This window comes from Toxorhynchites rutilus, chromosome 2 (genome assembly GCF_029784135.1).
Source record: "Toxorhynchites rutilus septentrionalis strain SRP chromosome 2, ASM2978413v1, whole genome shotgun sequence".
In the NCBI taxonomy this organism is placed as follows: domain Eukaryota; kingdom Metazoa; phylum Arthropoda; class Insecta; order Diptera; family Culicidae; genus Toxorhynchites; species Toxorhynchites rutilus.
Genome location: NC_073745.1, coordinates 169,343,968 through 169,359,526, shown reverse-complemented (window position 1 = coordinate 169,359,526; position 15,559 = coordinate 169,343,968). Strand labels below are relative to the sequence as shown.

Here is a 15,559-nt window from a genome sequence, read left to right as displayed (position 1 = left end):
AGTTCGAAATTTAGCTAATTGGACGGACATGTAATGCGACTTATTTAGTTGGACATTTTTGTAAACATAGAGATCCAAATTATGACCCCACATTGAAAGTCGACACTGTACCACTGTCATCGCAAATGTTCAATTACAGGTTAAAATCGCCTCCAATGCGACACTGAGGTGTGCTTCGGCACGTTGCATTAAATATAATTTACTGTACAACATGTCACGAGCTGGAAGAGAAGAAATTTTCCAACTGTGAAAGCTGTGGCGAGTGGTAAACGCAAAATTTCAGCCGCCGGAGTGCTCGAGTTGGCTTGCAAAGCTGCTCACGACAATAAGAAAACCAGCCTACAGAACAGAGCACATTCGGTTCGATGGCAACAACTAGTTTCAGCGAGTGGCAAACGCAATCGCAAAACGGCAGCGGGTAGAAGAAGTAAAAAGTTTGTTTATACAGACTGTTTTGGTGGCAAAACTAGCCACCGTAAAACACGGCGCTTTTCAGGGCCATTAAACCTTTCAAAGAAGAGTTATTAAAAGTTATTCACAATACCAATGCATTCTAAAGTGACATAATATGACATATAATATAAACTGATTTATTTTGTTTATGCTTGTTCTTGAACTTATTGGTTTGGGGTCTTTTAAATTGATCATTCAGTTTTCACAAACCCATGCATGGTTTCCGAATTAAAAGTGGCTTCAAATTACAACACATTGTATGCAGGATGGCATTAACGAATTTTCTCGGTAGCAAGAACTGCTTTCTTTGATTGATAACTGATGTTGAAAATTGACTGACGTTACATCTGCATTGTATAGAAAAATAACTAAGGAGCAACATGATGAGCTATGTATTTCCTGCTGCTCTGTTCTTATTTTAAAGGACTTTAATCCTGTGTTAATTTACTGTTGGTTTTTCAGAACGCTTATAGCTCGTTTAATTCTCGACAGATCGTAGAGTTCGTCTCCAAAACCTCAGTTCTTTTTCATTTCTATTTACTTTGTTTGCGGAGATACAAATCTTACAATTCATTCGTCTCCGAAACCACAGTTTAAGGTACGGTAATGTGCTCAATAGTGAAATATATGATAGTGAATGAGCTGATAACCACCTATGCATTCCCTATCACAGCCATCATTTTGATTGTACGATATGTGCATACGCCAAAAGATGCCCGGCGTTGAACATTTAATAAGTACAAAAATCAAGAATCAACTATGAGATAGTGAGAAAAAATTGAGAAAGTTTGTAAAAAAAAAGCAAAAACACAACACAAAAGGTTCTTTTCAGAACCCCCAACATGTTCAAAAAGAGTAAACAGCAAACTAATCCATTTTCAGGTAGATAGGTGGGTATTCACGTAGGAGAAGAAAATAAAACAATATATTTAAAAAATATATTTAGCAAAAGCTGTCCCCTTTGTATAGTCCTACGTCACTCCGGTTATGTCCCCGACATTACCCACCCGTCTTTTTTTTATTACTTTATATGTAAATAGTGTTTTATAGAGGTATATAACATTATGTTTGAAACACCTTTTAATATGTGCGCCATTTTGGCTTGTTTTGTGTTAAGTTCGATTTCATCATAAATATACATAAATATGTTCTGTTACATCGTAAATATACTAGCTCCTGAAAAACACCTGCAAATTGTTCAGATTTTTTACGAAATCATGGTTCAGTTTAAAAAGATTATCGAACTTTGAGACACGACCTAATAGAGCTAAAGGATTCCGGACGAACCTCCGTTACCTCAAACGAACGGTTCTCGAGATATTAACGAAAACAGTACCATTTTTTTCGCTAGTTGCCGTTAGAACTAGACATTTATGGGGACTTTTGGTAATTTCATCCTAGGTATAAATATGCAATGTTCCAATACTTTCGGATTTTTAGAAGGTTAATTCTTAGTTTGACTCGATTTCTTAGTCAACCTGACTAAGAACAAATAACTTCCAATGTCAGATTTACAGAGCCCGCTATGTTCGCTATGAGCAATTAATTTCCCCGCAGACTATAGACTCTTCATCGAGCGTTAGTTTAGTCGGGTTGGGCTGTTAGTGCGAGAAACCCTTCAAACTTGTTTTTATCTGCCAATATCTTTATCGGAGTAATGGGCGAACATGCATATCCGTACTGATTAAGAAACCGACCAAACTATCGGCCGATAAAAAGTCTGCAGTCTGTGGCGGCTGTTAAAATTAATAAAGTTCCTCGGAATTAAAAACAATCACTAAATTGAAAGGAAACCATTGCATTCTATTGTATTCAATTGCTTATTCTTTTTCAACAGCTACAGCTACCGTACAGATTGCAAAGCCCACTATTGTCGACGATAACAATGATGAATTGAAGGAATCTGTAGAAACCGATTCACACTACAATGCAGACGAAGGCGACGACTTCTGGCACACATCGGTTGGAAAATTCAAATTTTCAATAGACAGCTTACCACAATCTTTGCAGTATATATACCAGTTATTAAAAGAAATTCCCACTATAGAACAACCAGATATTATGTTCTACACGTTACAATGTCTGAAAGTTATGATATTACATGGAGATGCGTTCACCAAAGCTGCTCGTGATGATCGTGGCTTCTTTATTTGGTGTCAAGAAAACTTACTGATAAAAAAGTAATTATATTTATTTGTTATTCAAATTGGTAAATTCATAAACTCATATTTCCAGTTTCTGGGAAATTTGCAATGCTAAACATTCCCATATATGTGAGGTGGCTGTACCAATTTTGTTGCATTGTATCACACTGCCTCTTGGTTCTGACGTCTTCTGGAAGGTGGTTCAGGATGGTTTCAATGATAGTGATTGGCGTGTGAGGTTTCAAGCAGTAGAACGTGTAACAGGTAAGTGTCTCGCTATAGCACAATTGAAACAGAGAATAAAATCGGGTGTAATAGTTATTACCAGGTTCATGGATTCCACACCGCTTCGCTCAGAGATTAATCTACAAGCTTCCCTCGCAGCTGCATTCTGTCATCTTATCGCCGCATGTGATGATCTGAACGTACATGTAGCGCAACGCGCGACGTTATACTTGGGCACAATACATGACAAAGCTATTCATGCATTACTATATTGCTTGGAATCTCAATTCGATATGTTCATTGTCGACAGACCAGTCGTACTACAATCAGTCTATCAATTACATAATATGCTTTCTGATCGGAAAGTATTGACATGGGAATTTTTCCTCAATCGTTTCGACACATTGTTCGTGGAAGCACAACTAAATCTAGAGAAAAATGGTGACATTTCCCATTTACGTGATCTCCGAAACTCTGAAAATGGTAGCGAAATTTTGTCAACTAAAATTAATAAAGCTAGAGAAGCATTAAGTCAGTCAGACACATCATGTGCAATGTCGAAAACATTAAGTGCATCGTTTGGAACCAAATGGCCATATAAGCGTACGATGTCAGCTCCAGCAACGATAATGCCAAGACAAGAATCTAGAGCAGGTAATGTAGTATGAAATTGATTTGATGAAAATATACATTAAATTTTTTTTCTACAGAGAAGGAAAAAATCTACAGCCGTCAAACGTCAGCACCAATTTTGAAAAGGAAGAGTTCACGTTTCGGATTAGGTCAGTTTGTATGTTTTTTGTCATTTTAATTTATATATTCCAACCTATATACATCACTTAGCACATTGCGGACCGCTCACGAGTTTTCTCGTGTTTCACGTTCCGTCTGTTACGGATGGATCACGAAATAACCCGTGTTATCTACACTTGAAGGTTAAATACTTGGTTTACCAAGAATCAAACAAGGCCTACCGATAGCTCGCCTTCGTCTCATCCACAACGAAGGAAACGATCTCATTCTTCATCTGAACAAATGAAGCATTCAAGTTTTCCCCAAAACGTGCGCTCCTTAATGTGTGAAAAGGGCTTTGACCTCTTTTCGGAAATTAAAAAAAAATTGGTTATATAGTTATGAAATGATCGTTATCGTAAGATCAGATTTGGTTTGATCAGATCATGTCAGGAAATGGGGTGGTTCAGGTTTGGTTTGATTACTCAAGAACATGATGAAACGAATCTATGAATAGGTGATGGGTTTCGGAGTGATTTGTAAAATTTATATCAATATAATTATTATTGAATATTCCAAATGAACTTCCGTGGGACAATACAGAAAACCGATTATGTTCATGCTTCGAAGGTTTTTGATGAAGCGGTATTTTGTATCCCCGGACTTCAATCGCTGTGTGAGGTGAATGGTTCACCTTTTCATTCACTACCTGTCGGATACAATTTTGGTTTTTCTGTATGTGGAATGGAAGAAAAACTCTCAAATGAAGAATAAAAAAAAATCAACAATCAAAATCCATTGAACTACCTGAATGGCTATGGCAAGAGCGATGAATTCCGATTCTGTGAATGACAGTCTAACGCACGATTGCTTCCTGAAGACTCAACTTACGACAGATTCTAACTTAAATTGACAACTTCGAGCGTGAAAAAGATACTTCCGCACTCTCTTCGCTTCAGTCCAGATCCTAGCGAGGGGCTGACTAACAGATCGTTCTAGAATTGACGTGCTGATCGAAACATGCGGACGCAAAATAACCACCTACAGGCTTTGGTACAGCCGAGTCCTCCTCCTTTTGTTGGTGTCCAGGGTCCATCGGGATCTTCGAACCTTTCGAATCCATCTAGCCGAACCTTGTAGTCAACTTCTCAATATACAATAGCTGAATAATAAGATATCCGTCACAGTGCTTATTTACCTTGATCCCAACGAAGTTTTTGACGTCTCCCCACACAGTCGGCATGAAGCATCGTTGAAGGTAAGCAACTACCTCTGCGAATTCAGACTCCCTGGAACATGGCACGAGGATGTCGATCGTCCGAGTAAATAAGGATGAATGACTGTCGTCCCTGCCAAGAGATGAACCAGCCTACGGCTGAAAGTCTCGGTACGAGACTTTCAGAGACTCTACGTCTCTACGAGACTCTACGTTCAAACGAGTCTCTGTCTCGTTTGAACGTAGAGGCACCCATCTGCGGACGATTACACGAATCCAGCTTGCTTGAACACATTGTCGACCGTTTTGATCCAGACACGGGCCACTTGTGTAAGCCCTCCGCTTGAAACGACACATATTAGCTCGGTTTCCAGTTTTGTAACCAGAGGGCTGTTTCATGAACATCTCTTCATCCAACCTAATCCTAGTCCTAGAGACGCTTGTCATCGTGGAACAAATTACTGCTGCGATGTGGACACAAACCAAGTGGAAAGAATCACTCGACTCTCCCATCTAGATTCAGCCTAGCGATGTATTGATTAACTCAAATAAATCAAGAGAACATCATTTTAGTGGGAAGCGGGAGGATTCATCGTTAATCCCAAACTGTAGAGATCGCGATCAATGAGTTTGCGGTTAATCATGAATCTTTTTCCTTCATGCGCAACAGATACAGGACATTGAATCGGACACAGTCGATGACGGTCATAAAATAGCGATAACCGGACACCGACACGTTCTTCATAGGACTGCAAATATATCCGCTGAATTCGGAAACAGCTTCCGGTTCTTTTTGGGAAATTAATTTCCAAGCTCGACACAAACAGCACATTGCGGCATTCTATATGTAAATACGTTTTATGTTTAGATAAGTTTGGAGGCCTGACACCCTATTGACCCGCCCCGTGTGTCACCCGGTCACGCTACGCCAATGGGCCTTAGGTATATCATTTCGGGATATTAATGAAATTGTCAGCACCTCCTATACTACATGGACTGAAATGTCCCGGGATTTTTCGATAGATAGCGCCACTAAAAAAAGAACAAGATTTATTTCGAGAGGTTCATTTGTCACTAGCTTATGTGTGAAGTTTCATGAAATTTCGTCTATTTTTTCACAAACTACAGTTGTTTAAGTGTCACTACCTGAGCATTTGTGTAGAAAATGTGAAAAGTGGAATATCGTATGTACCTCGCTCTGGACGGCCAAAAGAGGCTACGAATCCAGAAATCGTATAACAAGTGCATCGACTCGCTTGGAACGATCGTAAAGTGAAGTTACGCGGGTTAGCTGAGGCCGTAGGCATTTCAAAAGAACGAGTGGGATACATTGAAAGACATTTTGGAATGAAAAAGCTATCCGCGCGATGGGTGCCGCGTTTGCTGACCGTCTACCAAAAACAGCGACGCGTTGATGATTCAACATCCGGTTTGGTGTTTCTGAAGCGTGATCGAGGGAGAGCTGCTGCATGCTGCATTTCTAGGTTGGTTGATGGTAGCAATCGAGCAGGAGATCCGATTGGGAGTTGTTGATATTCTTCTTGGAATTTGTGTTGGTTTTGTGTTAGAGGAGTGGTGGGGTTGCGACGAGCCCGAGTTGCTGATCGCTCTAAAAAAAAGACGGGTGGGTAATGTCGGGGACATAACCGGAGTGACGTAGAACTATACAAATGGGACAGCTTTTGTTAAATATATATTTTAAATATATTGTTTTATTTTCTTCTTCTACGTGAATACCTACCTATCTACCTGAAAAATGGATTAGTTTACTGTTTACTCTTTATGAATATGTTGATGGTTCTGAAAAGAACCTTTGGTGTTGTGTTTTTGTTATCACTCGATATTCCCATCTTGTTCAGTTAAACCTTCCTGTTTAGCTATTGCGTTTGCCACTCGCCACAGCTTTCACAGTTGGAAAATTTCTTCCCATCCAGCTTGTGACATGTTGTTCAGTAAATTACATTTAATGCGACGTGCCGGAGAAACACTTTGCCACTCACTGAAACTAATTGTTACCTTGATGAGCACCGAACCGAAGCTGCTCTGTTCTTGATGCGGGTTTTCTGATTGTCTTGAGCAGCTTTGCAAGCCAACTCGAGCACTCCGACGGCCGAAACTCTATAATCGCTGTTAGGTATACTGGTGCTCCGGCACCAATCCGTTCGGCCTAGTTACCCTTGCGGAGCAATCAGTGAATGCGACCAACAGGGAACTGGAGACCTGCACGGTTCGAGTGAGACTTTGCCTTTCCCTTAACTTGTCCTCCTTTGTTACGTCCACGATGCCGATGCCGTACAACCACACGGGTTTACGGTTTGAAAGAAAATAAGATATTTTTTTGGGGTCCGCGTGTTTTATACTCTAGCGGTACACACTCACAGGATAGAGACAAATCGGCAGACTCAGCCAGAGGGGCGAGTCCAACGAGACGAACGAATGAGCGTTAAAAGGGAGCGATGGCAAAAAAAATACATTCATTACGATTTGTTCGCTCGTTGGATTTACATGAAGGCTAAAAAGGGTCCTTTTCAGGATCACAAAATTATCTTCAATCTAAAGAGTTTATTGTTTTGTTATCACTCGATATTCCCATCTTGTTCGGCTAAACCTTCCTGTTTAGCGATTTGTTGCCACTCGCCACAGCTTTCACAGTTGGAAAAATGTCCTACTAAATATTTCGCATTACATGTCCGTCCAATTAGCTAAATGTCGAACTAATTGTAAATTACTGTACTTTCAATCTGGAAACAATTTAAGAATTGGTGAAAATTGAATAATCAGGAAAGTCCCCAACTATCAATAAGCTCAGAACAACTGCCAAATTCACATACTCATCAGATCCTGGCAAACAAATTATGAAAAAATCAATTTGTGTTTTATTATTATTTTGGATAATGTTTTAGAAAGCATTTAACTGTATTTTCTAAACTCTTTTTTGGAAGGTTTAATGGCCCTGAAAAGCGCCTTGTTTTATGGAATGGTTCCAATTTAGAAAACTTAGTACTCGTGGTTTTGAAAAAAACCATTTCGAACGCCCTCGATGCCGCCTTGTTCTGGATTTGCCACCAAAGCAGATTGTGTAAAGAACAAACTTTTTTCTAATGCTACCTGCTGCCGTTTTGCGATTGCGTTTGCCACTCGCCACTCGCTGCAACTGCCTGTTGTCTTGATGTCCACCGAACCGAATGTGTTCTGTTCTGAATGCGGGTTTTATTATCGTCGCGAGCAGCTTTGCCAGCTAACTCGATAACATCGGCGGCCGAAACTATATGTCGCCTGCTAGGCGAACCGATGTGGTGTACGGTTTGAATGAGAATGATCGTTACGGAAGGAAGGAAGGTATTGTATTATAGAGACTTTAAACTTTTGCAGTTCATTCGTCTCTAGTCTTGAGCAAGACCGTTTGAAAACTCTACTCTACTCTACTTCAGCGCTACCAACTCCGCCCTCTTGCCTTGAGAAAGGCACTCGATCCCTCGCCGTCCAGCTCGTCCAGCAACTATGTTGTCCAGTCGGTGTCCACACAAAGAATGATCGTTACGGAAGGAAGGAAGGAAGGTCTTGTATTATAGAGACTTTAAACTTTTGCAGTTCATTCGTCTCTCGCCTTGAGAAAGGCCCTTTGAAAACTCTACTCTACTCTATTACTCTACTCCAGCGCTACCACCTCCGCCCTCTTGCCTTGAGAAAGGCACTCGATCCCTCGCCGTCCAGCTCGTCCAGCAACGATGTTGTCCAGTCGGTGTCCACACAAAGAATGATCGTTAGGGCAGCGGAGCGGGGATTTTTAAGCTGACTGGCTGGCTCGAGAATTACGCATGTGTGAGACTGCGACCAATGTTTCGTTCATTTTTTTCTTTTTCCTTCCGAATCGTGCTTCATTCTATTTCGCTGCTGCTCTGGTTGCCCGTTTTGGTCGGTACGATTTGAGGAGCACAAAATGGACCAATCAAAAATGGGCACATAGTGCATTTTGACAATGCTTGATATTTCACAATTATTCAATTATTTATCTCAAGAAAAATGAAATGTTATTCGTTATGATAGATGCGTAGATATATTTCCTATCAATTGATGCAAAAACCTTTGCGATCTATTGAGAAATGCTCGAGTTATAAGCGTTCCAAATCTTGCATTTTTTCCTACTTGTTCAGTGCCTAGATTTCCATTTCACCCCCTATATCTTCCGGTTAGACGTAGTCCTACGTCAAAAAGATTGATCGAAACACCAGCAGGCCAAAAGTTCATGGAACAGACAAAGCTTTCCAACGATTCAGGCACATTCAAATTGAATGACAGGAAAGTTATCGGTCTACTATCCTCTCTTTTTTGACGTAGTAGTTTGTGGCACCTAACCAGGGTTGGTTCATACTTGCATTTTCCAGAAACATATAATATTATGTTCTCAGAGCTAACTACTAACCCTTGAGTTCTCGTCGATTGAGGTGTAGGGTGGTGATCACTCAATATGATCTGCTGACGTCTTGATCTGGGTAGTTGTGTGGTGGATGCTGGAACAGTTGAACTCGTTGAGGCCACTGGGCGTTGGCTATAAATGTTGCGAGGCTGTGATGACGCTGACGAAATAGCACCAATCCATTCACGTCAATCATCTTTGGCAGGTCTCTTATCTTTCACAAGGTTGGTAACAATTGACGGGGGAGCTGGAACAGGTGATGTCTGCATGATGGAATCACAAATCAGTGGTGTAGTATCTTGCCTGGCTACGGCCGGACATATACTAGCAGGAGTCTTACCATTGACAGTGGACAAAATCGGCTGAACTGAGTTGTTGTTCCGAGTGCCAGGCGTGGTGGTTTTTGTACGTGATGAAAATAGAACAGGAGCTGAATTGGAGGCCCGAGGCCCGATGTGGTTACAGCAGCTCGAGCGTGGCAGATTTTGGCCGTATGCACGACAGAGGGAGCGAATCACATCAACCTGTGCATAAATAAGCCGAATGATGGACGAGAGGCGTTCGTTTATTTGGGTTAACACTGTAGATTGCTGATCGATGCTATCTTTAGAGTTGCGACAATGTACGCATAGCCATTCTGCACCGGAGCAATCGCGAATTATCTTCTGCTGGTTGCCCGAGACTCCGGCGCACTTGAGATGGTACGGCTTGTCGCATTTCCAACAGGCGATTCTGCTGCTTCGAGCAGATGCTGTAAAGCAAGGGTTTGCTTCGCATCTCTTTGCCATTCTCACACACTAGAAAGGTGAAATCGGGTATCACAACTGAGTTTTATTTCTTTTGTACGCTTTAGCTTTGCTTGGCTTAAGCGGGTACAATGGCACTGTGTGACACTTGAACGATGTTGAAAACCGTAATTAGTGATATTATCGCGTACAGATTCCGGTTGATATTATAACAAATGTTTTCACAGGAATCGCGTTCTAATGATTGCACAATTTTTTAGCGAAACGATTATGTTTTCGCAATGAAATTATAACTTATCGAGGAGCGTGTAGAAAAAGCGTCGAAATCAACTGTGTGATATTTCGAAGACTTAGACATTTCGTACTACAGAAAGGGAATCGAAATGTTGGAAACTCACCCCTGCCCAAAAAACGATAATTTTCATTAGAAATCCCGGGACTTTTAAGCCCATGTGGTATTCTCCAGTTTCCTTGTTCAGTGTCGCCTGGTAATCACTGTCGGGGCTTTCTGCAATCGCCGTACTTCTACAAGAAGAAAATTATCTAGTGATTTTTTCATATTATTTATAGGTTGCACAATTAAAGTTTTCATTATTTTATATTATAGATGGTCATATTCATTCAATCGGAGGACAAGGCGATGATTTGAATATGTCGGGAAGCCTTTACCGTGTAATAGACTTAGAAGAAGCAGATAAGGAAACGATTCATCTGTTAGTTTTTCTATTGATGCAATTTATGTCACGTGCAGATCTCGTAATATTGCTTGCCTTTTTACCCATTGCAAAAACTAAATTAATCTTCCATTCCAGGCTTATCCAACTGATGAAAAACCAACGGTCAAACAGCAATTTATTGTCCTACGTCATCTTTATCTTCTTCTTGGATACAATCAAACTGAAAAGATTTTCCACATCCCTCCTGCAAGATTACGAACCTCCCCTGTATTCAATTCGTTTATTGCCAATTTACCACAAGTTTTAGATCAGAATTATATGATGGGATGGTTGTTGCTACCCACAATTATGCAAGTGATGCTATATGCCCCAAATCAAGGAAATGGATTATTACAATCTGGCACTGAGTCGATGTCTAATATAGTACACAATTTCTCCCTATGGTACATGGAAAGTCACGTAAGACGTAGCTGGATGATGTCCTTGTTAGTCATACTTTATAAGTACCAATATAATCAACCATCTCATTCAGATCAAATGCAAAACATGGTAAAAATTGTTATCAATTCTTTGGACTCACATTTTCATCAATGTCGAAGAATACCTGCTACTGTGGTGATGGATATGCCGATAACACGTTCGCGAGATTTCAGTCAGCCATCACTGGCTGCAGAACAAGAAGATAAACTACACGAAACTCCACCGCCAAGTCCTCTATTCCCATCGGAAGGACCTTCTCATGGACACTATCATTCTTCCAAGCAAAAATCGTCGAAGTCAAACACTTTGGGATTTAAAAAATATCCCGATTCAAGTTTGGAAACTGACGATACAGAATCAGAACTAGTGGCTATTCCAGAAAGTGATCTTTCCGATAGCACACTACAAGGAAGCAGTGCACCGGTATTCACGATCAAAATTGAATAAATTAAATTCATTGAATTTCTAATCCACTCTAGGGTTCATTTGATGATACAATGTATTTTGATGACGTCTGTGCTCCAATGAAGTCAGAACTGGGCCGAAAAAAAACTGGTCATGTGACAACCGCGAATTTAACAACAGCACAAGTCGTAATATCAACTATAACAACAGGAGAAAAGGATAACAAGTTAGAGTTATCTAGGAAATTACAAAAAAATATATCTTCTAGTGGAAACGACAATTTTTCTGCAGATCAGAGTGAAAACACAGCAATTAACCAAAAAATGGTGTCCACACAAAAATGTTCCGTTCAGGAAGGCGTCCGAATGATGGTAACATCTTCAATGCTTGGCCAACCGAAAGCTCAAGCTATACTCAATCCTTCGGCAAACGTACAAAAAGCGATTGTAGTAACTCAAAACGTGTCGGGTCCTATTACCAAGTCAAAAGATGTGACTGTGTTGGAATTGTCTAGTTGTTCTGCACAACAACCAACAAAATCAACTGGTAAGCTCCCACTATCTAGAGTGATACCTTTATTAAATTCGTATCGAGTGCTTAACAACATTTTTAGGGATTATTCTGACACATTCTCTCGGTTATTTGCGTAATTTCATAAGCTAATTTTATAATTGATACTCATATATAGTTCATAGGTTTCCAACCCAAATCCAGAAAACTAACAAATTAAAAAAGTACATGTTTTCCGCACAACTATAGATCTTATATTCGTTACAGTGAATAAATTGAACAACATCCAATGTAGCAAGCCAGAAACGAGTCAAATTGATTCATCGAGTTGGAGTGAGGAAATATCAATATCGCCAACGAAAAAAGCTCTTGGGCGACAAAAACGAATAATTGAACCAAGTCTAACACCAGCTAGCACACCAATATCAAATAATGGTACCCCTCAGTGTATAGGAGATGAAGTATCGAAAAATTTTCACAAAAATCATGTCAAACACTTTGAGGATTCACTCAACTATGCTTCACCAGAAACCCCCCTTTCCAAAATGAATCTAATGATATCACCCTCAGCAGAAACAGAAGAGAGCCAATTGAGCCCGAAAAGTATTGCCCAACTGGAAATTCCGACGCCTGAACGATTGCTACCTATTGGACAACATGGCAACGAAGGGATTTCCGCGTTAGTTGATAAAGTCAGAGAAGTTCTCACAATTCCTGCCATTAATCATTTAAAATATGGCAGTTTCAATAAATCAGACGTAAGCGTTGAGTTGCCATCGATCGATAGAAATAATAGTGTATGGTTGTATTTACAGAGTCTTGAAGGTAATAAGAATGATGTGGTCATTAGTAGTCAAGGAACTTCACCGCGTAAATTAATCAAGCAAGTAGCCCTTGAATACCCATCTCAAGTACCAGATGTACACAATACAAGAAATGTGCCAAACGATACCAAAAATGAAACATCAAATCGTGAAAATATAGGTAAACAGCCAAGACAGCGGTTACGGAAAGTTGGACCATTTGCGATCGGATCAATCAGTAACAACGAAATAAGAATGGGATACGCTGGGAATTGGATTCCTTCCAATAGGGACGATTCTGATAGAGAGGATGCTAACCTAGGAAATAATTTGAACTTCGAGAAACCTGTACGCTGTCCCTTTTATATTTTATTAACAAATATTGGATGATATATATTGATTACAGAGCGCTTCAAGAATCGGGGATGAATGTGTATGCGAAAGATGTTCAGAATGTGGTGCTATCAAAGAGGAATACACAGACGAGGAGATGGGAATTATGTTGGTACTACTTAGTACATTCATACACCGAGAACCCACGTTGGCAGCACCTTTTCTACCAGAAATTTTAACTATTGTGTCGAGGTATGCCAAACTCTTCTCAAATACATGTTTCAAAACAATCGCTGTCAACTTATTCAAACGATTGTGTGTAATTGCCTAAACTGGAACTGAGTAAATCGATTCATTTCTGTGAATCGTAACAAACTGTTCATTTACCTATTGAATCTTTTAAGCCTTCTATAATTTATTTATAAAGATACTACATCCCATTGAGATATTAGATCTTCTTCACAATTTTTCGCCAATAAATCCGATCCATGGCTGCAGTTCTCCAACTCCCGACCGCACCGATTCTTGCCAAATCCTACTCCACCTGGTCCAACCAACTCCTTCGGTGAGCTCCTCTCCTTCTTATTCGTACCGGATTCGATGCAAACACCATCTTCATCATCAGTTCCTGGTTCATTCTCCTTCTACACCACCGTATATTGTTCTGAGCACTAGGCGTTCGACAACACCAAGTGCTTGCGAGTCCTCTTCAAACATCGTCCATGATTCATGCCCATAGAGAACAACCGGTCGAATTAGGAATTTGTACACGGTAAATTTCGTACGGGGTCGGAATTTATAGGACTTTCAGAATTTGCTGCACGACTTCCATTGACTGTGAGTCTTCGATTTCACGGCTGTTGTTGTTGTCAGTTGTTATCAACGGTACATATTTGATTGAAAACATAAAAAAATCATCGAATAAAAGGCTTCTCAAATGAATCGAATAGGAATCAAACTTCGGACACTAAATCAAATTTCAGACACTTTATGTTGTAATTTTTTTGGACGAAAACTACATTACACTTGATTATATTTTATAGTCAACTGTAAAACACTTACCAAGCAATCACAGTAAACTGTTAACGATGATGTGAACTGATGAAACACAGGAGAAATTTAAATATTTATGAAGGGGTAAATTCTAAGTGCTCCCGCGAAGCAAACGTCAAACACAAACGATAATGAGAAGTGTTTTCAGATTTTTGCCGATTATGTTATAATTCAAATGTAATTCTCATATGAAATGATGTTTCACTATCATTTCATATGAGAATTACTCTAAAGAAGCAATTGTGATGTTAATTTTATAGTTATATCATCAGTGCATTAAGGATTTCAAGATATTGAAGCAAAGCGTCCGAAATATGATGTTGTCCGAAATATAATTCAGAACAGTGGATAAATTCCTCAACCACCTCGAGCTCATCGCCGTCGATCACAACACTACTACCAAGAAGAATTCTGTTACGAGCAGCCTCTCCTGCTAGCATGTATTTAGTCGTAGACGCATTGATCCCAAGCACAATCAACCTTGCTTCGTGTTTCATTCGGGTATACAAGTTGGCTACCGTCGTATTTGTTCTTCCGATTATGTCCACGTCGTCGGCGAAGCAGATAAACTGACTAGACTTGTAGAAAATCGTGCCCCGCATGTTGAAGCCCGCTCTCCGCATAACAAATTCTAGCGCGACGTTGGACACCAGACAGGAGAGTCCAACGCCTTGTCGAAGTCCCCTGTGAGTCTCAAACGATGAGATCTGCACACTGCACCGCACACCGTTCATAGTTGCCTGAATCAGTCTTGTCAGCTTCGGGGAAACCCGTGTTCGTCCGTGATTCTCGATAAGTGTCGTCGGTCGATTGTATCATATGCGGCCTTGAAATCAACGGAAATGTGGTGCGTAGGGACCTGATACTCGCGGCATTTTTGGAGGATCTGCAGTAGTGTAAAAATCTGGTCCGTCGTCGAGCAACTGGGCAAAAATCCGGCCTGATGACTTTCCACAAATCTACTTACTATTGGCGATAGAAGGCGAACAAGGTTCTGAGACAGAATTGCGTAGGCACCATTCAGGACTGTGGTGGCACGATAGTTCCCACAATCTAGCTTGTCACCATTTTTATAGATGGGGCAGATTACCCCGTTCCACTCCTCCGGTATCTATTCTGTGTCCCAGATTCTAATTATGAACCGGTGCATACACTCTACAAGTTTTACCGGACCTCCCTTGAAGAACTCCGCTACGAGGTCATCCTTACCAGCTGCTTTGTTGTTCTTTAGCTGGCCTCCTTAACTGCACCCAAGCGAAAACAAGCTAAAGTCATAATGTTACATGAGAGTTAAAACGTATGCTATCTGTGTCTAGAAAGATGCTTTTTATTTCACGAAAATATGATTGTAGGTTAGCGAATGTA

At 40.3% G+C, this 15,559-nt stretch overlaps 1 protein-coding gene across 7 annotated transcripts in view; it reads left to right on the top strand.

Moving 5' to 3' along the window:
- Nucleotides 1-15,559, top strand: part of LOC129770657 (protein unc-79 homolog) — a 200,732-nt gene that overhangs the window by 73,538 nt on the left and 111,635 nt on the right. For 4 of the 7 annotated variants that reach the window (XM_055773614.1, XM_055773611.1, XM_055773610.1 and 1 more), the window contains 10 exons: nucleotides 2,291-2,633; nucleotides 2,689-2,861; nucleotides 2,916-3,476; nucleotides 3,533-3,604; nucleotides 10,541-10,689; nucleotides 10,746-11,513; nucleotides 11,570-12,041; nucleotides 12,273-12,763; nucleotides 12,821-13,156; nucleotides 13,215-13,393. In XM_055773614.1, the coding sequence (XP_055629589.1) occupies nucleotides 2,291-2,633; nucleotides 2,689-2,861; nucleotides 2,916-3,476; nucleotides 3,533-3,604; nucleotides 10,541-10,689; nucleotides 10,746-11,513; nucleotides 11,570-12,041; nucleotides 12,273-12,763; nucleotides 12,821-13,156; nucleotides 13,215-13,393 (3,544 nt within the window). Of the gene's footprint in view, nucleotides 1-2,290; nucleotides 2,634-2,688; nucleotides 2,862-2,915; nucleotides 3,477-3,532; nucleotides 3,605-10,540; nucleotides 10,690-10,745; nucleotides 11,514-11,569; nucleotides 12,042-12,272; nucleotides 12,764-12,820; nucleotides 13,157-13,214; nucleotides 13,394-15,559 lie in introns of those variants that run through there. The other 3 variants (XM_055773617.1, XM_055773616.1, XM_055773615.1) reach the window with 2 other exon arrangements.